The sequence below is a fragment of the Pezoporus wallicus genome, unplaced genomic scaffold (assembly GCF_028554395.1).
Source record: "Pezoporus wallicus isolate ANWC-B61680 ecotype Strahan unplaced genomic scaffold, APGP_CSIRO_Pwel_v1 contig_5418, whole genome shotgun sequence".
In the NCBI taxonomy this organism is placed as follows: domain Eukaryota; kingdom Metazoa; phylum Chordata; class Aves; order Psittaciformes; family Psittacidae; genus Pezoporus; species Pezoporus wallicus.
Window position 1 is genome coordinate 790,554 of NW_026640709.1, and position 25,455 is coordinate 816,008.

At 43.3% G+C, this 25,455-nt stretch overlaps 1 protein-coding gene across 6 annotated transcripts; it reads right to left on the reverse strand.

The window, feature by feature from the left end:
• Positions 1 to 3,740: 3,740 nt before the first annotated feature.
• Positions 3,741 to 24,770, reverse strand: EXD2 (exonuclease 3'-5' domain containing 2). 6 transcript variants are annotated; one of them, XM_057420054.1, is made up of 10 exons: positions 24,534 to 24,770; positions 23,709 to 23,823; positions 14,153 to 14,294; positions 12,993 to 13,249; positions 11,842 to 11,965; positions 10,728 to 11,053; positions 7,701 to 7,807; positions 7,359 to 7,494; positions 6,255 to 6,611; positions 3,741 to 5,110 (listed from the first exon to the last, which is right to left on the reverse strand). In XM_057420054.1, exons 1-10 carry the CDS (start codon positions 24,643 to 24,645, stop codon positions 4,894 to 4,896), a joined length of 1,893 nt encoding a protein of 630 aa, XP_057276037.1. In that variant the 5' UTR covers positions 24,646 to 24,770; the 3' UTR covers positions 3,741 to 4,893. The 6 variants fall into 6 exon arrangements, with proteins under 6 accessions (XP_057276037.1, XP_057276041.1, XP_057276038.1 ...); XM_057420058.1 differs by lacking the exons at positions 23,709 to 23,823; positions 24,534 to 24,770 and adding an exon at positions 15,861 to 16,012; XM_057420055.1 differs by lacking the exons at positions 23,709 to 23,823; positions 24,534 to 24,770 and adding an exon at positions 15,861 to 16,010 and having other exon boundaries at positions 14,153 to 14,559.
• Between the last annotated feature and the right edge of the window lie 685 nt (positions 24,771 to 25,455).

The window sequence follows — 25,455 nt, forward strand, 5'->3', positions numbered from 1 at the left end:
ACAGGGGTTCCACTCTCTTTCACATGCCACCAGCAATCAGTCTCTCTGCTTTCATCTATGGCTAAAAGTCCTGGACAGGACACAGAGGAAAAAGGGAAGAGCAACTGGCAGATCTCAGCTGATTCAAAGTACTATTTGGCATTTTTCAAAGGACGATCAATTGGAAAAGACTTGCTGTTAATCAGTGTGAAAGAGATATATGCCAGATAGCCACAGAGCACACTACAGTGTGAAACAGCTCCTTAGAGCAGCAGGTTTCTGTGGAGGGAGTTTGGACAGGCAGTTTTTCTCTTAAGACTGCATTTCTGACAGCTGCCTAGTATCTTTTTCCCAGACTTGTCAAATTTGTGCTGAAATATATAAATGTTTTCTCTTTTTTGCTCCTTAGCCACCGCACAATCTTTCCTTTTTTTAAGCAAAGAAAGATAGAAGACATATTTTATATCATCTATAGCTGAAGCTGGAGTTTTTCCCTGCACAAGGAAATGGTTTCTTGTTATCTGAAGACAACACCTCTATTTTACAGTAAAAGTGTAAAAGTTTCCATCCATTCTTTTTTTTTTTCCCCCCAGTTCTCTTTACTACCTCCATCTCAGAAATTGAACTTATCCAATAGCTTGCAAAGGAAAATAAGGGAAATGTCGTTTTGCTCTGTTTCCTGGTGACTAACATCACTGAGACTCCAGCTAGTATCACGCTGGCTAATTCAAGACAGAAACAAGCATCGTGATAGTTCAGTGGGAAGATGCAACATTAATCTTGGATCAGAAAATCCCTGCCACAGGTGCCTGCTCTTCATGGTGGAATTCACAGTGATAGAGAAATCTGTTTTGAATATGGGAAATTATGTTCCTGCACATTTGTTTGGCTTTCTCTTGGTTTGGTTTGGGGTATTTTCCCCTTATTAAGCTTAACCATGGTGGTTCTCTTGCATTACCCTGTCTATCTGTAAAAGCATTCAACAAAACTCCCTTGATGCTGGACTAATACAAGAGGGCACACTGTGGATCCCTTGAAAGCTCACAGAGAAAGTTGGATACATCTTGCTTGCACTTAACTCAAACTGCCTCTCCCTTTCTATAGAAAAACATACCCCAGAGGGTAGGGAAAGCCCTTATGTCAATAACATAGCACTATGTAGAAATGAGAGAAAGGCCTTGAAAATGGCCCTTATTCTCAGAGAACATCAAGGGGTTGACAGTTTGTGTCAAAACTGTGGGAATGAAGCGTATATACTGTGGAGTCCGGAAAGAAGGAGATCAAGAAGCAGATATGGGAACTGACCTACTGGTTCAGACTGGAGGTGCCTCTAAATCAGTACAAAACACTGGACACTGGCAATGGCTCCTGCTGATTCCTTATTTCAGAGGCTCCCTCTGCACATGCAAAAGGCCCAGTTCCTCAAAGGCATCTAGGCACAGGGCTGAGGCGATGAGGTACTCCTCAAGGCTAACCACATTGTCTTCACTGAAAAATGACACCAAAAACATGTTACAGGTAGTGTGTAGTTCAGGTATTCCCTAGGAAGCCAGAGCAATTGAAATGCAACAGGAAGATAGCTGCCATTAGTGCATACCAAACAGTGAAAAATGCAAGAAGCCCACAGGGGTACGTTGTCTTCAGTCACAGCAGTTATGGATGTGACAGCTGGGACCTTTAAAGACTGTCAAAGGAGGAAACCAAGGCACTCCAAATGCCAAGTCTGTCAGCAGCATAATTAACATGTCATAGACGGTCTGCTCAGAAATGCAGCACCAGCTTACTGCACCTCCAACTGCCAATCAAAAATGCTGCTCAGCTGGTAATTCCTTCACCATCCAATAATGTCGAAGTTACCACAAAGCCAAAAAAAAAAAGGCAAACCACAGTGTTGGGAAGCCAGAAATCAGTCTGTAGCCCATGGGGGAAGGCAAGCTAACCTGCCACAGTTTATCTTGGTAGTCCCACTACAAAGGAGTGCCTCTGGAAATACATACCCAGCCATATTCTTAGAAAAGCACATATGTTTCACATGGGCAAAATACTGGAAAAATAAAAAGGATGGAGGCAAGTGCTGCAGGGAATTCCTACTTTGGGCAAACTTAGAAATATAGATAAGTAACAGAAAGAAAAACTCCATGTTGTGAAAGCCAGTCCACACAAAGAGCCATGGCACTTCTCTCCCTTTGCAGACAGATGTGCATGGTTTAGTGCAGGAGGTAAGATAGTTGGGGCAACCTAGATGAATGCTCAGGTTGAGCAAAATCGAAGTTTTTTTATTTCAAAAATGTAGATCTGTAGCCATCATGACTGACCAGCACGACCAGGCCAGGACAGCACCTGAATCCACTGAAAGCCTCAGAAAAACAATTGAAATGTATCTGAGCAAACTTGTTATCACATTGCTTAGAAGTACAGTACTGCTGCCAGCACGGGCTCTTCCACAGCTGACCTCTGACAGACAGATCAGGGAAGGCACTGGAAAGAGAAACCCAAAGGGTGAAATCCAGGTGTTACTGTAAGAAACAATGGACTCATAAAGACAGGGTAAGATACAGGAAAAGATAGGTATGTGAAGAAGAAAAAAAGAGCTTCAACAGTGGTAAGTCTGGTTAAAAGAGCAAATTTTTACTGAATGCAATAATTAGTGATGAAAACATACAAGAAAGTTTTACCTATATATCAGCAGAAAATTTTAAATCACAATCATATAAAAATAATCTATTCCTGCGCAAGAAATGTATCACTTCGCCTCCTCTTCCAGGTTGACTTAAAATGATGCAAGTTGAAGGATACCTTACAAAAAACAAAGAACTTTAGTTAATAAAATATTTATAAAGGAAGTTTCCCTTGCAAATTTCTGAGCAAGTTATTTGGAAAAAAATAAACCACAAAACTCTAGAATGATACCACTGACTCCTTTAAATTTAGAGAACCTCTAGTCCAATACTTGTCTCAACAAACAGAAAAAACAGCAGCCCTGTGGTCAGCCCATCAGTTCCATTAAACAAGGACAGCTTTATCAGAAGTTTCAGCATCGGAATAAAGAGAGAAAAAACAAGCAGAATGAAGAAGTGAGATGGACACCTTGTACTCTTGATTGTTGAAAAGGAGTTCTTCTGAGCCATGCAACAAGCTCCTACCACTGAAATGGCACTGAAGACAGGAGATAGCACTATCTGAACACTTCTCAAATTGCTTTGGAGAGAAATAGTTTTATTCAAGCTGCTGTTGTAGACAGGAGGTTCTTGCTGAGATTATAATCAGCTGTGTGAATGAGCACAGAGACAGATTTGGTTAGATAAGCTTTCGTTAAGACCTGCCAGTGATAGAGGAAAGGAATAAAATTGCCCTTATAATGAAAATGGTCTTATTTGCAGCTCTGTGATAAGTAGTACTTATCATGAATCTTTGATTCCTTGTGCTCAGGCTGCTACTGCAGCTCCTCTGGGATGGCATTAATGTACCATTTCTTTACGGCTCCTACTTATCTCAAAAGGTCTCTGTTTACAAACAGGTTTTTCACCCCTGGCTTGTAAAATTTCTTGAACTATCTGATACGGGAGAGTTTCAGCTACAATCACTGCAGGTCCAGGATTCTGCCCAAATTTATACTAAAATATGGATCAACTGTGCTATATGCAGTAGTGTCAAGTATGACAAGGGTTTTACTGAAACTTCTTTAGAGAGACCTATAAAAGTTGAGCATAGCTTCATCAATCAGGGAAGAACACTCATGCAATCAAAATCATCACAAGTGATTTCACAGAAAAGTGTATGTATTTTTTAAAAGTTATATATAATTAAGGTCTAGTACCATTTAAAAAACATTAATAATTAAGAAAGTCAGACAACAGCACATTTAAAAAATGACAGTAATAATTAGCACATACTAGCTTATATTTTCAAAGCATTTTATAAAAACATTAACTCCTTAAGCCCCACAACAATCTTGTGAGATAGGTAAGTATTACTAGTCCCATTTTAGAGACTGGGAAACAGGCATGGAGAGAAGATGACTTGCTCACCACCACACACATCAAATCCAGGAACAGAACACCAGATTCTTGAGTTTTCTGCCACACGTGGTCTGACCTCTTAAAAGATGCTGGTATTTAAATGAAATTTGTTTCCTCTCATCCTTTTAAGACCCCTGACCTCACTTCAGTCTGATACGAAAAGGTACCCAGCAAGACCCATTTGTGACAGACAAGTGGAATTAGGGAAGAACATTTTTTCTATACATTGTGTGTTGTTGGAAGCTATTTAAGAAAACACTTGACATGGGTGGTTTCACACTGACAGAGTCGGAATGTCTCTTCTCATCAGGCACCTGTCACCACGAAACTCACTGAGGCCTATATCTGCAGTTCTGATACAGCTCAGAATTTGCAAAAAAAGGTAAAGTTTCTTTGCCACTTCCAAACAGGAACCTCTTTATGGCAGGCAGTCTCCTCCAAGAACTCCTCATATGAGTACAACTGCACTGAAAGCAAAGAAAGACTTTTAAATCAGGAGATTCTCAAGGTCTCAAGGGCGCAGATATACCTGCCAGAAAACCTGGGAAATGTTCATATATTGTGTTCTGTGTTAGGAGAAATGGTCTGGAGGTATCAGACATCCTGAGGGCTACAAAATAACTCTCCATAGTAACTTTGAGAAGACAAGTTCCCTTAAGCATATCACTCTTGCACTGAATTAGTCAGTGACAGACCAGGATTAAAAAAAATCTCAGCCAGCTGAAAATTCAAGTCAATGGATTTAACTCTGTAAGATGCCAAATCTGGCAGACCTACTGCTGCCAGTTTGCAAACCCAGGCCCAGATGTTAGCGGAGACATAGAAATAAAAACAGTTCTTCCACCTTCAGTTACATATGTCCATTAGATACTATCTAGAGTCTTGGAAGTTAGATTCACGACAGCTCAATCTGAAGATCCTCCCCATACTTTCGGATCAGCTTCATGTGGTTATGGTCTACTGACCACTGCTCTGGAAGGTGCTTAGGCTGCATGTTGTCCAAGAAATGCTGCCGCCAGCGTCTCTCCAACTGGATAAGGGAGCGCAGGCCTCCTTTAGCAAAACACTGCACCACCTTCAGTCCATGTGGCATGTAGCTCTCATTGCAGATCCTGCCAGGACACAAGCAGAGTTTATTTTCACACAAAGCCCACTGTCAGACTCTAAACCTGTCTCCAGTGAACAGCAAGACACTGAAGATACTTTCAGCTGTGGAGCTTAATTACAGACACATGGTAAGCAAACCAAGAGGGAGAGTTTCAAGCTTTGCTTCAATGCCAGACTGCTTTCTGGAACACTGTTACACTGGGAAGCTGGCTTCTTTGAACTGAGAAAGTGTTCCTCTTTTATAGCAAAACTAAACAAAGCTCTTTAGCTCCATTACAAGCTCCTCAGGAGACAGACTGCAAATTTCTCAAGTCAAGAACCATATGAGACTACAGAGCCCTGATTCTGCCTCTGAATTCCCTGCCTGGATAGGTTCTGAGTTGCAACATTGGCACATTACAAACAACAGTAAGTGTAAAAAAGAGAAAACACTGACTTCATGCAGAGACAAGGTACTAGTTAAAAAAACATATTTGGAGAGGCTTTGAGAAAGAGAGAAGACTTCTGATATGACTGTCTTTCAGTTTCCCTCCCTGATATCTGTGCTTCAGAAGAAGTAGAAAACAGTGGAAGGAAAGATGGAGAGCAAGAATGGAAGGAGATAGCTGGAAGAGAAAGGGAAAGACGGGAAGAAACAAGAGCTGCAGTTCACAGACCATTGCTGGGTTGAGAAGGGAGGAAAACAAATATAGAGTAAGAAATGCAAAATGTTCTTGTCTGCTTAGAGCCTTAGGCTACAGCACAATTACCTTCTTCTTATCCTTCCTTTCTAGTTAAATGTATCAAAGTACTATAAATCCAGAAATAAAGTTATGCTTTTAAAGGTTCATTTTTCCTGTTCAGATAAACTCCTACTAGTCTCAAATTCAGACACTCCTTAACCTGACACCATTATTTTAGGGAAGATATCCCAATACCAATATCCCAAGGAGACCAGCACTGGGTTTTGTCCTATTTTCATTAAAAGGCCTGGGGGGGAGGGGAAGGAAGTCAACATGTGTGATCCTGAGCTCTGCACATCCTGTTGGATTTTCTTTGTTTTGCTACAGTAATATTTACCCAAGGCTCTGTATGTAGATAACTTTTTGTTGAAGCTACATGCCAACATAAATGACTAATGTGTTACTTCTACTGATGGGCTTGTTGTACCTGGTTTCCAGACCAGCTGCTTCCTGGAGCATCTCTGGGGTGACTCTCTCTGTGTTAAAAAAGTCCTTGATGCTCTGCAAAAGTTCGGCCCTTCGGGGGTCAGGCAGGCCATCTGCATTCAACAGGGCTCGGGCCCCGGAGCGCACTTGCCTGCGCAGAGGGTCCTCCATCAGACGTACACCTTCCTCAGAGCCAATGGGTGCACCAAACTCCTCAGCCAGCTGCTGCTTGAGGTGGTTATCATAGTAATTGGAGATGGCATGGCAGGATGTGCAGAGTAGGAGCACATCGTGGGAGTTATGGTCCTTCATCTGGATAGGGAAGTGTCTTCTGTATTCGTGAGGAACAATGTTTTTCCTAGGGAAAACAAACCAGCCAGTTCATCACATTTGCTTGGACCTGTTACTTCCCCTCCTGGCCCACAAAGGGTCAACTAATACTAAAAGTCTGGAAAACTAAGATCATTGGGGTCAGGACCCTCAGTGCAGCTATGCAACTTCTTTTGATCTGTACTTTTCTCTACAGGTTTTCTGCATGTTTTTTTTTCCTCCAAAAATTCACCATTTTCATTTTTTTTAAAAAGTGATTCATACTGTAAAAAAGTTAATTTAAAATAAAGCAATGCTCTATAAGAAGCATACCTCCCACCTAAACAGTAGTAGCTGCAAACACAAAATGTCACCCGTTGTGACCTCATAGGCTTCAGGCTCACCTGAACCTTTCAAAAGTTAAGGATTAAGTAGTGGAAGGAATACTACAGCTATTTTCAGAAGGGGATGCCATCACAACAGTGGGTGTTGGCGTACTGCTGCCCCTGTCATTCAGGCTGCAGCATGTACATGTTCCATATACTTTGTTCTGTCCTGATACTGGAGAAAGACTGATACTTCCTGCCTCTGTAAGAGGAGGAAAGGTTGGATTGTTCACCATCAAACTTACCCAGACACATACAACTACAGAGCATTCGAGTAGTGATAGCCTATCCAGGATGTGTACAAGCATGATGTTTCAGGTGCTAATCAAGCTTCTGGGTTACAAATGAGGTGCAGACCTCAGTCCTGCTTTAAAAGATGCATTTTTCTCCTTTCCCACTAAATAACTCACCGGATATAGGATTCTCTCTTGCCACATACAACACACAGGTTCTCTTTGACTGTTAGATAATAATCAACTTGAGACTCAGGACGCCCCGAAGGCTCAAACCGCAGCTTCACAACAAATGGGTCTGTGCTAACTAGCTCTGAAAGGGTAAAGGCAAACATAGACTATTCAGACAAATTCATACTTGAGAGCTAAAATAAAGATGCTAAAACATAAGAGTCAACCTAGTGAATCCCCAACAGTATTTCCAATAAGAAAGGATATAAAAAAATTATGCCCAGTTACCTAAGAAACAACAACAAGCATCTGTATTTCAAATACCAACAGGAAAACTGGTATGCCCACCTCCAATCCCCTTGTTCAGATACCACTGAGCCTTCTTGCGATCACAAGTGCAGAGGGGTTGTCCATCTGGAGCATGCAGGAAACAGTTGTCATACAGTGGAGATTTCCTATGAAACAAAGGCAGCATTACGGCAACTATAATAGCATGCCAAAAAAAAAACCCAGAGCTCCCTATAGCCATGTGTTCCACACTGCAATTCCTGCAAGCTTCTCCAAATCACAGGAGTGCCCCTAAACACACACTCAAGGCTGTTGAGCACCGCACAGGTATGGCAGTATCCTCCCCACCAATCCATAACCATTAGTAGGGGGTGTAATGGCTGCATCCAGCTTACCCAGGACATTGGGAGATGTATAGTAACATGGTAGCCAAGGGCTCTCTGGATCAGTCACCCAGACCTCTTGCTGGCATGCAAAGATAAGTCAATCCTCTTACTTTATAGGGGACAGGCCAGAGCCTGTTGAGCATTCCTGCATGGCAGCAGACTGCACAACAGGATCTCCCCTTGAGTAGGGATGCCCCTCAAGGTTACTCCCTGAGGTTGAGATTCCTTGCACCAGCAGATTCTCAGTAAGTGATGAATAACATGCTAAACTTGAAATTTTAGCTCAGTGATATAAAGGATTGATTGCACATACATAATCTTTTAGATGCAAACCACTGATCAAGTCTGGGACTAGGATGGGATGCAGGCACATTTACACTCCTCTCTGAGAAAGAGTTTAGAAAGCAAAGGGATCCTTTTTGAACCTCATCACTCAATGAGAGGGCCTTGTTGAAATTTTGTCTGACCCTGTCCTCTCTGCCAGAAATAATCAAGTGTACCTTAACATTGAAACTTGTTAAAACACTGTTGCATTTACCATTGAACTTTGTTAGCTTACTGTTTTATATCAATAATTGCTGCTTCTCTCTTATGAGTCCAGAGCATGACTCCATCCGTGATAACAGACTGCTGGTAAGGGAAGCAGAACATCTAAAAACTTACCTGGGGTTCACCAACTGACTGTAAGGTGCCTTTGCTCTCCTGCTACCACCAGAATTGCAACTCTGAATCCTAGTTTTCAAGAGCTGCCATTAATAATGACAGCATTAAAAAAAAAAAAAGGCAAAACAAACCAAAAAAACAACCAACGAACCAACAAAAAAGTACATTAGAAAACAAAACAGAATTGAAGTCGGGAAGGACAATGACCTAGAGTAAGCTCAAATTGTGTCAAACTATAGGCAAGGAAGTTTCAAGGATCAGCTGCCTTAGCCCATATTTTAATATTTTATTAAGGTGACTTTTCCAAAACTTAGTGTGAACAGCAATTACTTTATTCATCCAGGAGAAATGCTCCAAAAAGGCTCTTGCAGCACTGGGAACTCAAACACACATGTCCTAGCTAACAACTAAGCTGAGCTGAGGCCCTCTGAAACATGTATGCCTATCGTTAGTGGTGAAAAGCCCTGTTTGGGCAGCCTCTGGTGATTTGTGGCAGTGTGTGGAAGGGTTACATTTTGCAGAAAATATTTCCTTACTCTAGCAACCTCCTTCAAACAAAAACAGAATAGGGGAGCTGGCTGGGCTCCAAGACCACTGGAAGGAGCTGTCCAGGGATAGAGACAGGTCACAGCACACTGCAGAAAAGTTTCCTTTCTTCTCTTCAGCAACAATGTAGAAGGAAGTACTCAGCAGTGCACCACCAGATAAAAGGGTTGATTCACAGGCTATGTAATGAGACAAAAAGGATTTCTTCTAGGTCCATGGGGATAAAAAACTCAACAAAACAACAATACAGGAGCTCTCCTTCCACTGAACATTGATCAGCTCAATCACCATGATAAGTATTTCCCAACTCAAAATGAAACAACATTAGAACTGAACAGGCTTATAGACAGAGTGGAAAATAACTTTTGAAATCACATCTAGTTGTACTACAGACCAAAGCCACACTGGCAGAGATGCTATAAAAACCAGTGAGTCTACAGATCTCTCATGAAGTCAAGCATGGTTAAAAATAATCAACAAGCAAACATGAGGAGATCTCAATGTAGGCTGGAATGCAATTTTGTTTAAATTTTAATCCTCTCATGAGGTGCAGTCCTTCTGTTCTGTTTGACGCAGGCTCCAACTTAAAGAATAAATAAATCTGGATGGACTTGCTGTATATAACACAATACCATTAATGACTGCTAATGAAATCAATATTATTGACTATATCAAAATGTCTCCATTGCCAATCCAATAAACTGGAAAAGGAGAAAACAAATATTAGAATGACTGGTTTTCTTTCCAAATGGTAATTACAATTTTAGTTTCCACATCCAGTGATAAATTTTATTACAGACTGTATCCAAACAAAACCAAACATGCTCGCTCTCTGCATCTCCCACTGCATTGAGCTTAAAGAGACTTCTCCAACTTGTTTTAATTTAATAGTGACTGAATTAATTACCAAAAGGCCATAAGAATTTAGGATTTGTTCCACAAAATTGCCTGCAGGACAGGGATCCTGAATCCAGCAACAGCTCCCTCTGCACGGCCAAAGTAATAGTTTTCCCTTCTCCATCTCCTTGGCCAACACAGCAATGCAATGGTTTTATATTGCCACAGACTGTTCCTTCCTGGGCCCCCTAGCACCTCAAGTAATGTGTCTCACCCCTCGTAACCTTAGCTTTCTCCCTGAAGGAGACAAGGCACAGCTGTTTGGGCAGTAATTGCCACCCAGACTGCCAGCCAGCTGCTGCCGAGACTCTGCTCTCCAGCTAATGCCTCCACAGGAGAAGAAAGGGCAAAAGCTGAAGACAACCCTTCAACCTGCTCATGACCTAGTACAGATCCAAGTCCTGCCTCCGCTTTCAATACCACCTCTAGAGGGAAATGAGAAAAAAAGAAACAGGATCTGGGTCCCATGACTGTTAGGTCCTGTGTTTGCTTTCCCAGCTCCTATTATCCACTTCTGTTTAATTAATAGAGCATGATGCATCATTCGAAGTTTTCCATCTGCAGTGCAAAGAGTAAAATGAGGTCACAGACTTACCGTGCAGAATATCCCACACCCAGAGGCTTTCTTTTCTGCCTTCGTGGATCTCTCACTTGCTGACTGCCAGCAGGCTGGCCATTCACTGCAGACTTCCGATTCTTTGTTTTCTGAGGGGAACGTCCCTCTCCATTCTTCTCCTCTCCTGTGCTGCCACTCTTTCTTCCTTTAAAAGGAATATCCACCAAGCCCCGGCATTTACTCACTGCTTTTTCCCAAGCAGCAAGAGAGTTTTCACCTTGAGAGATAGCAGGGAGGCTGGCAAATCCCAGCAAATGGAGGAACAGAGCCACTGAGACCTGAGCATCTCTAGCAGCATAGAGAACCTGCAGAAAAGTGTAGACATCAAGATACTGACAAACACCAAATGCTCCAAAACATTATCAGTCTTTAGCACTTAGCACAGTAAAGCCAGAAGCTGGATTTATTTTCACACAAGCTCTGGCAGCTGACTGACACCTTCATAACATCACCACAACCCACATTTTTAGGGTCAGTGAGACCTGAAATACTCATGGGTGGCCCAAGAAACTGCAAAGGACTAATTAAAGTCAGCCGCGCCTTATGCACTCTCCCACTCCATCAAGCCCCTCCCAACGAATAAAAAACTCCCTTTTGACATACTGTCTAGGAATCATCAGTGTGGTTATTTATCCTGTCACTCCCTCTACCGGTCACTGATTTTCTACACATCTGCAGCTTGACTGCAAAGAAAATTGGCAATCAGGGAAGCATAACGGACTAGATATGGTAAACAAGGCTTCCAGTTTCTAATATTGCACTGACTGCTATAGATCGAAGAAAAGAAAATAATAAAAAGGTGAGGTTTTTGAGTGCTTGAACACTTCTTCAAGGGATCTTCCCTAACAGATCTTTAAGGACTAAAGGAAAACAAGGGTCAAGAATCCCAGAACAGAAGAAAATTATCTTTGTGGAAAAGGAGGAAAATGCAAAATGCAAGGCACAGTCTGGAATTCAACTTCAGACCATAGACACATATTAGGTTTTGAGGCAGAACTTGAAGAAGGCTTGGATCTTCCTGTTGTAATGCCTCTTTTTCTACTAAGAAGGTTGCTTTTTCTCCCAAAACACTCAGTTGAAGTGGAAGACACACCTGATCTTGTGTCAGTTCTTCTGCCTCCCAGTTGCTGCAACGCACATGAGGAGACTTGTCAAGTGGGCAGTTCAGGACTTCTTCAGCTAAAGACTTTAGGCTAAGGCAGTGAGGTAGATCCTTCCTTGAGTTTAACAAAGAAAGTGAAACACACATATTAAAACCAAAACAATACGTCCATGCAAATGCACACTGCCTCATACACCCTCAACCTGCCAGACACAATGCACATGATGCGTGACTCCCACTAAAACAGCACACAGCTGCCTGTAAGATCCACAGGCCCTCTCTCTCCCCTCTGTCCTTTCCTTTAGTAATTATCTACTGCCTGCTACATGCAAAATGGGCAAGGCTGGGAGTTAGTTGGTAACGTTTAAGGCTGAAGTACTTGTCTTTGAACTACCCACTTCTGAACTAAGGAGGTCTGATGTAGAGTGATGGACCACCTGCCCCAGGGATTCATGAGGAATGTAACAGTCAGGAAAAATTCAGAGGAATCCTGGCCACTAGAGACAAGTCCATCCTCAGTGCTAAAAAGGCACCAAGAGGTCAGCAAACCATGTTCCAGTACACCCAGGCATACATATACTGTATGTGAAGAATATTCCCAACTAAAACATTTTATTTAAGAAAGAATGAAGGATGAGGAAATGGCATCCTTATTATAACCTATCAATGGAAACATTGTTACTAAGAGAAAATTGGAGCTGGTTTATTTAGCCATTTTTCAAGAAACCCTGTAATTAAACAGTTACACTTGCATGCCCCTGGCACATTTACCTCATACTTCCAGGCCATGTATTCAAACATTTGTTGACATGGTGATGAGTCTCACTATGCTACATCACTGTGTCTGGTCTTCTTAAAAGCTGAAGCATGATACTCAGAAATTCCATAAGGGTATTCCATGAGAAGACTAACAGACACAATGAACATACGGAATCTTTGTGAAGATTTCATTTCCATTAAGACCATAGAACAGAACCATGGCATGTTCTTGGGCTCCAGCTGTCAGTGTCCACCCTTTAAAACCACTCTGAGAACTCCAGACCTACCTGCCTGCTACCATCCAGCATATGCAAATTACTTTACAAATATTTCCAACTCGGATGATGGCTCAAGCAGAGCTGCTTCTGTTTTCAGACACTCACCACTGTCTCATGGCTAAATAACGGAGATCCACACTCCCTTTGACTGGAAGACCATAATCATGAAGTAACTTGCAAGCATCTTCCCAACATCCTACTCCAACTTTCAACACAGCACTATCTGCCATGATGTCCAACAGGGTCTTTGGAATAGTCTGTCCACTGGCAACAAGCCTGGGCAATCGAACAAGAATGCAGAAGCCACTGGAAGAAGCCATCTGCAGGAGGGATACAGGATTTGCTTTTCCCTCCACAGATACCTGAAATAAAGACAAAAATCAGAGTCTGGGCTACAGTATGATTAGCAATGTTGGAGCTGGAACAAATTGCAAAACAGGCCACTGAAGATGGGCAATACCTATCAGTTTATAGTCATATGTTGTTACACACCTCTAAAACTTTACTGCAAATTATGTGATCTGCTTCACAGTATTACTGCTACCAAGCTACTTCTTGCCACACTCCCACAAAAGAAACTTTCCCCCTTCCCCCTCATAGCTGAGCTGGTAGAAGACATCAGACACATTTCTTAATCCACATCAGCACAAAGGCACCCACTACATAAATGTTTAATGGCAAACACATTGTTTAACTGTGGCTTATACTTAAAGACCGTGTGGTGAATAAATTTCCAGCCAAAATAATGGCAAAGCCAGGATTATAAATGGCTCAAAGCCTGTTCTGAGAGTTCACACAGGCAAATGTACAAGCGGAAGAGGAACTTTGCCTTCTGGTAGCCCCAGCAAGTTATATCCACATATCAGTATTATCCTCCTTTTTGGATTTATTACTCTTAAGAATTTGTTTCTTAAGTATATAGCAGAATTTAAAATAGTGTAAACCCCAGTCACTTCCACTAAATCACCTCTAAAGAGATCTTGTACAAAACACATAATGACATACAATTATCACTATGTTTAGTAGTATTTATCACAGGAGTTCAGGAAAATACAACTAGTGAATCAGTAACTTGCAGCCAGCACACCTGAATGTAAGAACAATCAAAATCAGCAGCTACTTCCCTGCTGTCATGATAGATCATCCCACAGGCAATTTCAACAGTCAGTCCTGTTGTATCCATTTAAGGAAAGGAATCACTCCACCCTCAATGATTTCCCATTGCAATTTGCAATCCAAAGGAGAGGCGATTCTTGATCACTCACCCACTCACAATCAATTCCAAGCACTGGCCACTTCTCCAGCTCCTTCTTCAGCAAAGGTTCAGCATGATCCCACTCCTCCTGCTCTGAAACTACCATTACATCTGCACCAAGGATCCTCTCTACCCAGGAAAATGTGGAAGATCTGAAGAAGGAAAGCACCTCCTTACCCTCTGTCTTAATCAGTTTCTTGTCTCCTGAGTTTATAAATGCTTCCTCTCGCTGACTACTACAGCATGCTTTTCCTTTTCGACGCTGGGCTGCTTTCCACAAAACCAGCCCCCCCACAGCAACACCCAGCAGGGTTGCCAAAGTAATTGTCACTGCTGTTTGCTTGGGCATTTTCTTTATCCCCTTTTGACCCCTTCAGTTCATCTACTCAAAGCGGCATTGTAGGATTTCATCACAGCCTGCAAAGAAAAATGAGAGAGGTGGAAGTTAAAGACAACTTAATGAAATGTGTTTAGAGATACTAAACACACCTACTGGTATCATAACAACGTTCTAGCCACAACTTGCAATCCTGATAGGAAAAGGACCAGGCCCCGCATTGACAGACTGGGGGTAAGAAGACGGACTGCTGTGGCAGTGGGCTGAGCAATACCATGAGACTGAATTGCTGCTGTTGATCACAGCACCAAAAACCTTAATAGGAATCCACTGATTTATACTGGTGCAACTGGATGCTTCCACAAATTGACATTCTGAAAATGAGCTAGCCAGGGCTATTATCAACATCCTTTAGCTCTGTTTGGGACCAGATCAATATAAAGCTAAACCTGGCAAAATTACTGCAGAATAAGCATGTCCGTTCATGCATTAGTAAATAATAGGCATTGTCCATTACATTCACATCCATACTAAGGTCAAATGGTTCTTCAGACATTGAAAAGCCCTAAAGAAGCAGCATCTATTTATAACATAGCTTTCCCTCTATCATACAGGAGCTCAGTTCCCTTTCAGTAAACTGGAATCAGTCCTGTCCCTGCATCCCCATCTTCCCACCCACCACGTTATTTTTAAAGGTCTGCCTTTACATGCTGTTTGACAGAAACAGAAGCTGGGGTGATGATGCTACTACAGCCCTGCACAACCACCACCAGCTTTCAGAGCATGGGCACAGACACCTGCCTGAATGCTTGCGAAGTCATGGATAATTTACTCACTTCTCAAAGCGAGTGAGAAGACCGAAAGCCATGAAGCCCACCCGCACCTATGGCCGGCCTCCCCCTCCGCAGGTCCAACAGCAGCTACTTCTTGGGAAAGCGGGGAATGGAGGCGTAGACAGCGACCTCGTCAGGTGAAGCCTCGATATAACAACACAGCCCCAGCGTGCGGGGCAGGCCGGGCCCCGGCCGCCAGCCGTGGGGATGGAGGAACGCGGCCCCGGGGCCCCCGGTGTGGCGAGCACGAGGTGCGGGGAACAGCCGGGAAGCAGGGCCGGGGCGCCCACGGAAAGAGCAGAGGGCTCCTCTGGATGCGGGCAGGTGCGGGCGGGCCACAACTCCCCTCAGCACCGGGGAGAAGACGCCACCCGTTCCAGCCGTAGTCGGGGTTTTACAGGAAAGAGGCCCCGGTGCCGCCTCGGCGCGCTGCAAGCAGGCGGTGAGCCCTCCGGCCTGCTCGGCAGGGGCACCTGCCGGCGCGGCGCCACAGGACGCGGCCCGCCCTCGGGATGGGCACAAAACCCTCTGCCCTCTCCGCCCGGTACCTGCGTGTGTGCGGAACGGCCGTCTCCGGCAGCAGGAACCCTCCGCGGGGTAGTCGCCGCGCCTACCGGGAGGCTTAGAGAAGCGGAAGCTTCCTCTTTCCCGGCGGTGCGACCGTGTATGGGCGCCGCCATGCTGTACGGCAACCGCTGGCCGGGCGGCTGAGCCACGGTACCGGTTCGGCTTGCCCCGCAGCATCAGGCCACCTTCCGGGTGCCGAGCCCGCAGTGTGGGCTGCTGCCTCGGTCACTGAGGGCCCCCGCTCGTACCCGCGGGTTGAGGAGCTCTGTGGGCCACCAAGGCCCAGAGAGCACCGTGAGATAGATGGGCGAAGAGAAGGCTGCGGCGGAGGCTGTCTGCCGCTGAAATCAGCACTGACCCCCCGCCTCGGCCAGGAGCGGGCCCGCAGGGCAGCCAGAGCCGCCTCAGAGCCGGGAAGCACAGCCTGAGCCAGGGAAAAGGCAGCGAAGAACAAAGGCAGACCAGAAAATGAAAAGCAAATCATAGCCGCCTCTAAGGCAGCAAACTGGAAGAAAAAAAAAAAACAACAAGGGGGGGAGGGGGGGGGGGGGGATAAAGTGGAAAAGACTAAGAGTTTAGCAGAGGAATAAGAGTGGCAAAGCTCGTGTCGGGGTGGAAATTTGTGAACTTAAGAAAAATGACACCACAACATATGGACCACGGGTATACAGCCAGCTGCCACCTTCAGGGTTATCATCATCAAGTCTTGAGGTCAAGATTGTCATAAACCAATTTCCATCCCAAATTCCATTGCAACTAAAAAGGATCTGAGCACCCAATTTCTTTCTATTTTCCATTATTTCCCAATATTTGTGCTGTTAGAATCCCAGCTGGATGCATCTGATGAGACACTGAAACCACATGAAATACTGCTTTAAATTACTTAGACAATTTGACTGTCAGCATCAAATCTCGTTTTAACTTCACTGCTTGGAACGTAATCATCTCCCTAGCAGAGACTTGGCATTTAGCAGACAGATTGTCCAAGGGGGTGCAACAAAGCAGCTAATGGCTGTCTTCAGGGAAAATCTACAGCAGCAGTATTTTTTTCTGTCTGTAGGTGAATGCTTGCTCTCCTCCCCCACCCTCTTTTTTTTTTTCTAAAAATCTCAGGAATGAGGTAGGGACCAATTGGTACCAAATAAGGAACACAGCTGGTTTCCAGAAAGCTTCTCTAAGTTTTCTGGAATAAGAAAATACCTTCTCCCTATCAGAAATAAATTGACCAGGCCATTAGAGCTTAAACAGCTACTTATTCTAAGGACCTGGTCTAAACCAGAATGGTACAATCATGTCAGGTCACACTGGTGGTGGGGAAAACTTTGCCATTGACTTGTGTCTGTACTTAGAACGTATAAATGCTTTATACCTGAAAGTTACAGCTTTCAGGTAGTAAGTCTTGTTGCAAAGACCCTCAATCTTGCTGTACAATAAAGAAATTATTACCCATTTGTTTTATTTATCCACTGGGGTTATAAAGCATTGCAATCTCATCCAGTGCAGTAATCACATGTCTCTGGTTCGTTCTCCTCTTCAGGGGAGGTCTGCATCTGCCTTATGGTCACAACCTGGCCACAGCATCTCCATCCATTCTCTAGATCCAATCCAGCACAGACAGCTGATGAGCTGAAATGAACATCAGTGAGCAGAAGCCAGTGCTACACCAATGCTCATCACATGACTCATGCTCTGAAGAAAAGTGCTTCACCTGCATTCTCAGGAGAAAAAGCTGGAGCTGTCTGGCTGTAACATGAGTTCCCACAGTCAGATGGACATGTTCCTCCTTTCTTCCATTCACGCCTTCTCACCCCTTCCCAACATATAGTTCTTTGTTCTACAAGGTCATTGTAACCTAGCATAAACCTGGATGGCCATTTGGAAGGGTGGTCCCATGCTTCTTGTTCAACCTGATTGACTGTTCGCTCCCTCCTCCCTTGTTCCAGCATTTCTGTAATGACAGGGCCAGAGAATCAGGGAACTGATGCAGTTTACAACTAGTTTACAACTGATGCAGCTGTAAACTAGTTCAAGGGAAAAAAAAATCAACATCCATGGACATAACAGACATATTTCAAGGCCTAGATGACTGGAAGCGGACCCAGGAAGCCAATATGACTGGGCCCCAGGATCCAGCTGCCATGTTCAGGGGTAGGCAAGGCATTCTTACGAGAACTATTATCAGAGCTCAAAATGAGCTCAGAATAGCAACCAAATCCAAACAAACCTGCAAGGTTTGTTCATAGCTGGATCTATTTGTAATAAACTGGCATCCACCAAGAAAAATAGGCCAGTGTTCCCTTTTACAGATTGCTTATTTTAGTTTCTAAGGTAATAGGAGCTTAAGTGTAAGGTTACAAGAGAGGAAAAGAGTTAAATACCTCAGCATTTATTGCACAGTGAAAGTTTCATAGAGAAGATGCTATGTAATGGAACCCTCAAGTCTAGCTTTTCTACAATAACAGGATTGCATCCTTGGCTGCTTTAAACCCTTTGTTTTTCATGGCATCACTGACAGAGTCCTGTAAACACAAGTCTCTTTGTGTCTTACTACCTACATAGCCATTTATTCAAGTATAAAGGTTAAATCAAAAATAAATTAAAGCAACTGATGCATGAGTGTACCCAAAGCCTGATGAGGACATTGCTGAAAATGAGAAGATAACCAAGTGAGTAAACACTAACTGGTGGTGTAGCCTGACTTATGAGAAATCTGCTGCAGCAGGTTACTGGAAACCTTTATGTGGTAAACAGCAAGAATTACTTTTCTTTCTCCCTCCATAGTTTGATCTGAGATCTCAGCAGAGGCCTCCATCAAAAGACTCATTTTTAGCCTGACTTCCCAAGGAAAAGCTTTTGCAATTATACTGTCTCTGTTGATGTTTCTGCCTGTGGGTCCCCTTTCTTCCCTTTCCTTGCCAAAAAAAAAGCATGTTTAAGCTGTTGCCTAATTCCATCTAAATTTGCACAAAGGTAACTTCTGTGAAATGCAAAGCCAAATGGATGAAACAGATACTAATAAAGCTGTCACAGATAAAGTGGCAAGCATGTGCAGACACTGCTTAATATACATATGAGAATCCACACAGCAGTGCCACATCAGGACAAATCCATAGGAAACCAGGCTTCACTTGTTCTGCTGATCACAGAAAAGAAAAAAAAAATATTTATAATTGCATTAGCTCATCCTTTAACAGGGAGAAGACCAAGGTAAATGACTTAGTGTTCAAAGGAAAATCAATGATCATAGAATATCAAAGGAAAGAGACTCCAGTCAAGACTCAAATTGCTGTTAGTAGACAATGAGCAGAGAGCTGCATGTAGTCCCCACTAGCTCATTAATAACCCTCTATTTGGGGCTCCATCCCAAGCTACAGAAGAAAGCCAAACTCACATTTCAAGTCTTAATGTGATTTATCATTCTTGTGTCCGTGCTAGGAACCCCATGACTACATATTCAAGCAAGTCATTCTGAGCAGGGTTTGTTTCAGCAGGGTTCGTACCAGCAAGACAGTAGGACTGCTTCTTTCATCAAAAAGTCAGAATGAGATCAGTTTCAATCCACTGTGAAGCCACATCCTAAAGGTGGAGTTTCATACTGCAACAAGGCAGACAGAAGATTCAGCTCCCATTGAAAAGGCCATTCTGCTTCCCCCTTCTACCTGTAGGCATTTTTCTACTGCCTTACTTCTGCAAACACTGGTGCCAGTTTGATTCAAGGAATTAAGCAAGCAGAAATCTAGCACAGCAAATAAATGGAGGCTTTTTTTTTTTGGTTTAACTCCTTGAACTAGCTCACCATAGAGCCAGATCTCAGTGAAACTACATCCTAAACCAAAAGATGAACCAGCAGGAACTTATTGCAGGGATCTGACAGAGTTTGCAGGTTTTGCAAAGAATCTGAAAAAACTGATCAGAGGTGTGAGCTGCCAGACTGATCCCACGAGGATGAGTTGTATTAACACTGATCATCATCAACATATTTCTTCACTAATTGACAACTCTTTCATTGGTGATGTTGGAGGAGAGAGTGATTTCACAATTCCACTTCTTGAAAAGCTGCTTAAGTTACCCTAGTGGTTCAGTTCCAGAATGCACACTAAGTAAGCCTCACAGTTCCTGGGCAGCTAAGGTGATATCCCCATCTCCCAAAACTCCACTCCCAGCTGGGCAGTCCTGACTAGTCTGTGGTGATTTTGGCACTCGCTGGGACGCTTCCATGAGCCAAATGAACTCAGAAAACCAACAGACAAGCGGGTCCAAAGAATAGCAACTTCAGCACAAAGAAAGGGACAGAACAAGTAGCCATAAAGATAAAGCCACCCTTCAGTGCCCACAAGTCATTAGGTGGGCTCAGACACATGTTAAAGCAACATCTTTGGCTGACCAGCTCCAAGGCAGGGCATTTGAGAGAACAATGCTTTTTCTTCTGCCACTTTCTGGTCCCTAAAATTAGTAAGCAAAAGAAAAAAAAAGATCAGAAGCCATCTAATTTCCACTGGAGGCAAAAAAATCCGTAAGAAAAAATCTTTTCAAAAAATTATATGGCTAAAATATGACAGTTTGTCGTGGTTTAAACCCAGCCAGTAACTCAGAACCACATAGCTGCTCACTCACTCCCCCCCCACTTCCTCCTCCCACACTCCTGGAGGGATGGGGTGATGGGGAGGAGAACTGAAAGAATGTAACTCCCACAGGTTGAGATAAGAACAGTCCAGTAACTAAAGTATAACACAAATCACTGCTGCTGCCACCAATAATAATGATAAGGGAATAACAAGGGAAGAGAATACAATCGCTCACCACCCGCCAACCGATACCCACTCTGAACCAAGCAGTGATCTAACCCTTCCAGGTAACTGCCCCCAGTTTATATACTGGGAATGACATGCTGTGGTATGGAATACCTCTTTGGCTAGTTTGGGTCAGGTGTCCTGTCCCTGCTTCCTCCCAGCTTCCCCTCCTCCCTGGCAGAGCATGAGATTCAGAAAGTCCTTGGTCAGAGTAAACATTACTGAGCAGCAACTAAAAACATCAGTGTTATCAGCACTGCTCCCAGGCTGAAAGTCAAAAACACAGCACTGCACCAGGTACTAAGAAGGAGAAAAATGTCTGCTACCTATGAACCCAGGACACAGTTGTCTTGGTTTACTCTGTTTACCCTCATTTTGTTTCCACTTCCTCTCAAAAAAAAAAAAAAAAGTATAAATAAATGCATACCAGCCTTGACTCAGCCCCACTTTCCTAATAACTGCTCACTTTCTCTCTTCTGGATTCACCCCACAGACATCAAACTACCAGTATCCAAACTTTCCCACTTCCACTATAGATTAACCAAAGCTATTCAGTAGTTCAACAGAGCTCCTCTCTGATCTGAGACAATCAACTATGCTTCACTTGATACCTTTTCTTTTTACCTATTTAAGCCTTCCTTCCAAGTATTCTTTGACAGACTCTCAAGAGAGCTGTATCCTTAGTCTTCTCCTTTTATCCTCCCACATTATTTCTGAGTTATCTCATCTGAAATACAAACACAACTAAAATCTCTGCAGATTTTTTACAGATCTGTGTCTTTCCCCAGAGCTATCTCTGTCTATCCAAACCCAAATCATAGCCTTTTTCTCTCTTCTGTGGATGACTAGCAGGAAGTTAAAGCTCAACAAAACTAGAACATGGTTCCTTCTCTTCACTGAAAGCCCTCTTATTATCTGCTTTGTGTGTATCATCACCAGTCTCCCTACCATTCAAGCTTGTATGTCAACTGACAGCTCTCACTGAAACCCCCAGGGTTTCACCCAGAGTACAAGTAAATTTTAGGCTTCTTCTACTTAGCTCTGCATTTCTCTAAGACAAAGTACTCTGATCCATCTGTGCAACTATAACGCCCTTACTTTGATCTCTTGCTCCCGTACTTAGACTGCCCCAGTATCTCTCCCTCCAGCATTAACCAACACAGCATGTAACAAAACAGCCATCAACTACTGTAAATGCCATGGTCTGACAACAGAGCAAGGCTGACTGTGGGCCTCCTATTAATGATCAAACACACCACAGCCATCCAATGGAAGCCACTAATGCAATTTAACTCATTCTGCCAATTCAAATTTGTTCAGAAAAAAAATGTTGAAGGGATAATTTTGTACCCCAGCAGACATTAAAACCAGATCAGGTATTGTTGGTCCTTCCAGAGGCGGAACAACTTTGTACAGTGGGCAGAGGCTAATATGAGAGCAATGTGACACCATGGCCATACCTGATCAAAATCAACTTAGTACTGCTGGGTGACTGGACTATGCACAGCCTGAGAATTAGCAACTAATTTGGCAACTAGGAACCACAAGCCAAGATTGGTTACTCTGACCACATCACTTCTCTGTTTGAAGCATTCTGCTAGTTTCCTCTTCTGTGTTGCATCAAACATTATTTACTTAGCCTCTTTTCCAAGAGCATCTATAGGAAATCACCACCCTGTTCATTATCTCCCATTTCCTTTATAGCTGACTTCTCCGCTCTATTGCCCACTTGTTAAAAATCCAGTCAAAATATGTCTGTGCTTTCCTTCATGATGCTTTTGAGGCATGGAGGAGACTAAGCATCCTACAGAATTAAGCTGCTCAAGTAGTCCAAACAGACCCTGACTTACTCTGACCATTGAGTTTGGCCAGACTCCATCCAATTTGGTTTGTGACATTCAGTCTCACTCCAGCACCCCATGTGCTACTATGTCAAACAGAACATAACTTGATGAAGTCCAATCTGTTTGGCTAAGTACTGTCTACACCTCAAGTCCACTCCAAGCTGCAGAAGATTCCTATTAAAAGCAGAAAAAGATGCTTCATTGGTACTACTTCAGCATGAGTCAGGTCAAGAGTGTGTGTGTTTTGAAGAGATTACAGCACTCTGGCATTATTAACACAGCAACACAACCTTTTCAAAGGAAAATGTTACCAGTATAGGTCATTATATTAATTTCTTTATATTCAAAATTAATTGAAACAAAAGAATCAGAGACTGAAAAGAATGCTTACCAACACTTAAAAAAAAAAACAAAAAACACAAAATCCTGTATGGTCATGTGAGAAAATACTGCATTTAGCAGAACAGATTGGCAGCCTTCTATTATTTTTCTTTCAAATTCTGACAACATATCATCTTCTTTCTGACTGCTTACAAATGTGCTTTTAAAAAACCCTCAGATAAATCCTTCCTGAAAAACCTAAGACTGGGGGTTTAGGAAATATTTTTATTTCTATTTGGCCATGTAAGTACACAGCTTTCCCAGAGACCGGATCTGGGACATGGAAAAAAAGCACTGAAGATTTTAGTGTGCTGCATTTCAAACGGAAGGCTCCTACACCTGTTTCTTTCAACACAGAAACCAAAGTTCTCCAATGTGAACAATACTTTAGGAAGGAAGGAAAAAAAAAAAAGAACCACATGTAATAAAAGTGACAGCCACAGTGTTCAAGGCCAGGTTGGATGGGGCTGTGAGCAACCTGGTCTAGTGGAAGGCAGAAGGGGGATTGGAACTAGATGATCTTTGAGGTTCTTCCCAACCCAAACCATTCTATGATTTTATGATTCCGTACTGAATTTCTGGCCAGTTCTCAGATCATATATGATGATGTGTGCTGCATGAAAATGAAAGAAGAAAATGGAATGCAAACTGCTGAAGACAGTTCAGAGTCTTCAGGTAGAAAAAGCAATGCCACTTACCTACGTTGGGAATTCAGATGTGAGCAACAGTTTCAGTTATAATTGTAATGGTGCAGAATTTCATGGTATGAAAGCAGAAGAGCTATAAAATGTGATTTTATACCAATGCAATTTACCTATGTCTGAAGCTAGCGTAATAAACACAAATCCCGATGGACAGGGTCTTTGCCTCCCTATACTGAAGCTTGCTAGACATGTTACATAGCAATATTTGGCCATCAGCAACTGTAACTAGAAAAAAAACTTCATATAGCTCAGACACAGAAGAGATTTAACTGTTCCTCGTTTTCACTTTATATTAACATTGTTAATTATCATTCTAATAGAAAACAGTTAACAGAGTGTGTCTGGATATTCCTCTCAAATTATTAGCATACCTGTAATTAAGTTCTGGTATTTATACCTATTAATATCACATAGAAAAAAATGATATAAAAAGTTGAAATGTAACAGGTGTTCTATGTTTTTGTATTTTCTTTTTTTTTCCAATTTTCAATTGGAATTTAAATTTTAATTTAATTGGAAAAGTTTATCATTTGCTGTTATTACATGCTAAAAGTTAGCCTTGTAAACTAAAAAGCACGGTTTATAAGATTCCACTTTCTTTCTGTAATCTTAACCAAGAAGAATCCCAAAGCACTTAACTGACTCTCTATAATGCAATAATGTCAATTTCTACTGAAAAGCTGCCACTGGAACATGGCAACGATCTAACAGTACTCAGTCATGTTGCTACACCATGGTTTATGGCAGGAAGGTTTTTCTGCTAGTTTATTTTAAAGTTTGTAGACTCCTAATTCCCAGCAGGTGCAGTTTCACACAGAGAAGGTCAAGACTGGCAGGCTAATTCCTCACTTTCCAAAACTGTCTTCCCCAGGTACTGGTGCCAGTGGGGAGATACAGGCCTGAAAGTTTCAAGCTGCAGGTCCACGACAACTCACCTTGGGTGTAGGGAGTATGCAGCTGGACACTGCAAGAAGGAACTGGGGGCTCCAGGCTGCACCTAATGGATATCACACTTTGAGTGACACTACATTTGTCTTTACATGTCATCTGGTATTACCTGTGAGGGACAGGGTCCCGTGAAAGACAAAAGATGATTTTCCACAAACACAGGTTCTGGTGTGTTAAAGCAGTGAAGGACGACACAGATCACTTCCACCTGTTTAGCGGGTTGCCTTTTGGGGTTTTGTGGATACTGAAGGGTAAAACTGATCTGTATTTCCAACAGTCTCCTGAAGCTGCAGAAAAGGGGCAGCTCCCCTATTTTCAGTGTTAGTCGGGTGGGAGCAGGAGAGAACAAGTAATAAAACCTTCATGATAACTATCTTAGAGAAAAAAAGCAATAAAAAATCTAAAGACATAATTTTTGGAACCCCTGCAGAAATCTCTCGGCATTTATGGCGGACAGACCACACGCACTTGGGTGTTTCCTCGTCCTCCCTCCGGTGACCTCCGAGCGGGGCCCGCGAGAACCCCCCGCACTCGCGGCGGGCCGGTAGCGGCTCTGCAGAGTTCCTTTCCCATCACCTCGATCATGGACGCCGCCCGCGGCAGCACCTGCCCTCCCGCCACCGCCGCCACCTCCCACCGGCCGCAGGCCCATTAACGGCAGCGGGCCCCTCAGCCGGGACACCCCCTTAGGCAGTGGCGGCGGGAAACGTCCTCCTGCAGGCCCTCGGGGCAGCAAATGTACCCGTCCCCCCCCGCGCCGACACAGGAGCGAGTTAAAAAGCGGCGGCGCCACGTTAGAGCCGGGCCAGCAGGCGCGGGCTGCAGCTGAGGATCAGCTGCTGAGGGGAGCGGGGAGGAGCCAGCGGGATCAGGAAGCGGCGGAGTGTCTAACACCTCTCTGCCATGGCT

Excerpts from the sequence above, each read along its gene's own strand:
- EXD2 (XM_057420054.1), bottom strand. The coding sequence starts at position 24,645 with ATGACATGTAAAGACAAATGTAGTGTCACTCAAAGTGTGATATCCATT. Across the intron at positions 23,824-24,533 it reads GCATACTCCCTACACCCAAG|TTACAGTTGCTGATGGCCAA; the intron begins GTGAGTTGTCGT and ends TTTTTTTTCTAG. Across the intron at positions 5,111-6,254 it reads GCAGCTGGTCTGGAAACCAG|GATCTGCAATGAGAGCTACA; the intron begins GTACAACAAGCC and ends GTGTCCTGGCAG.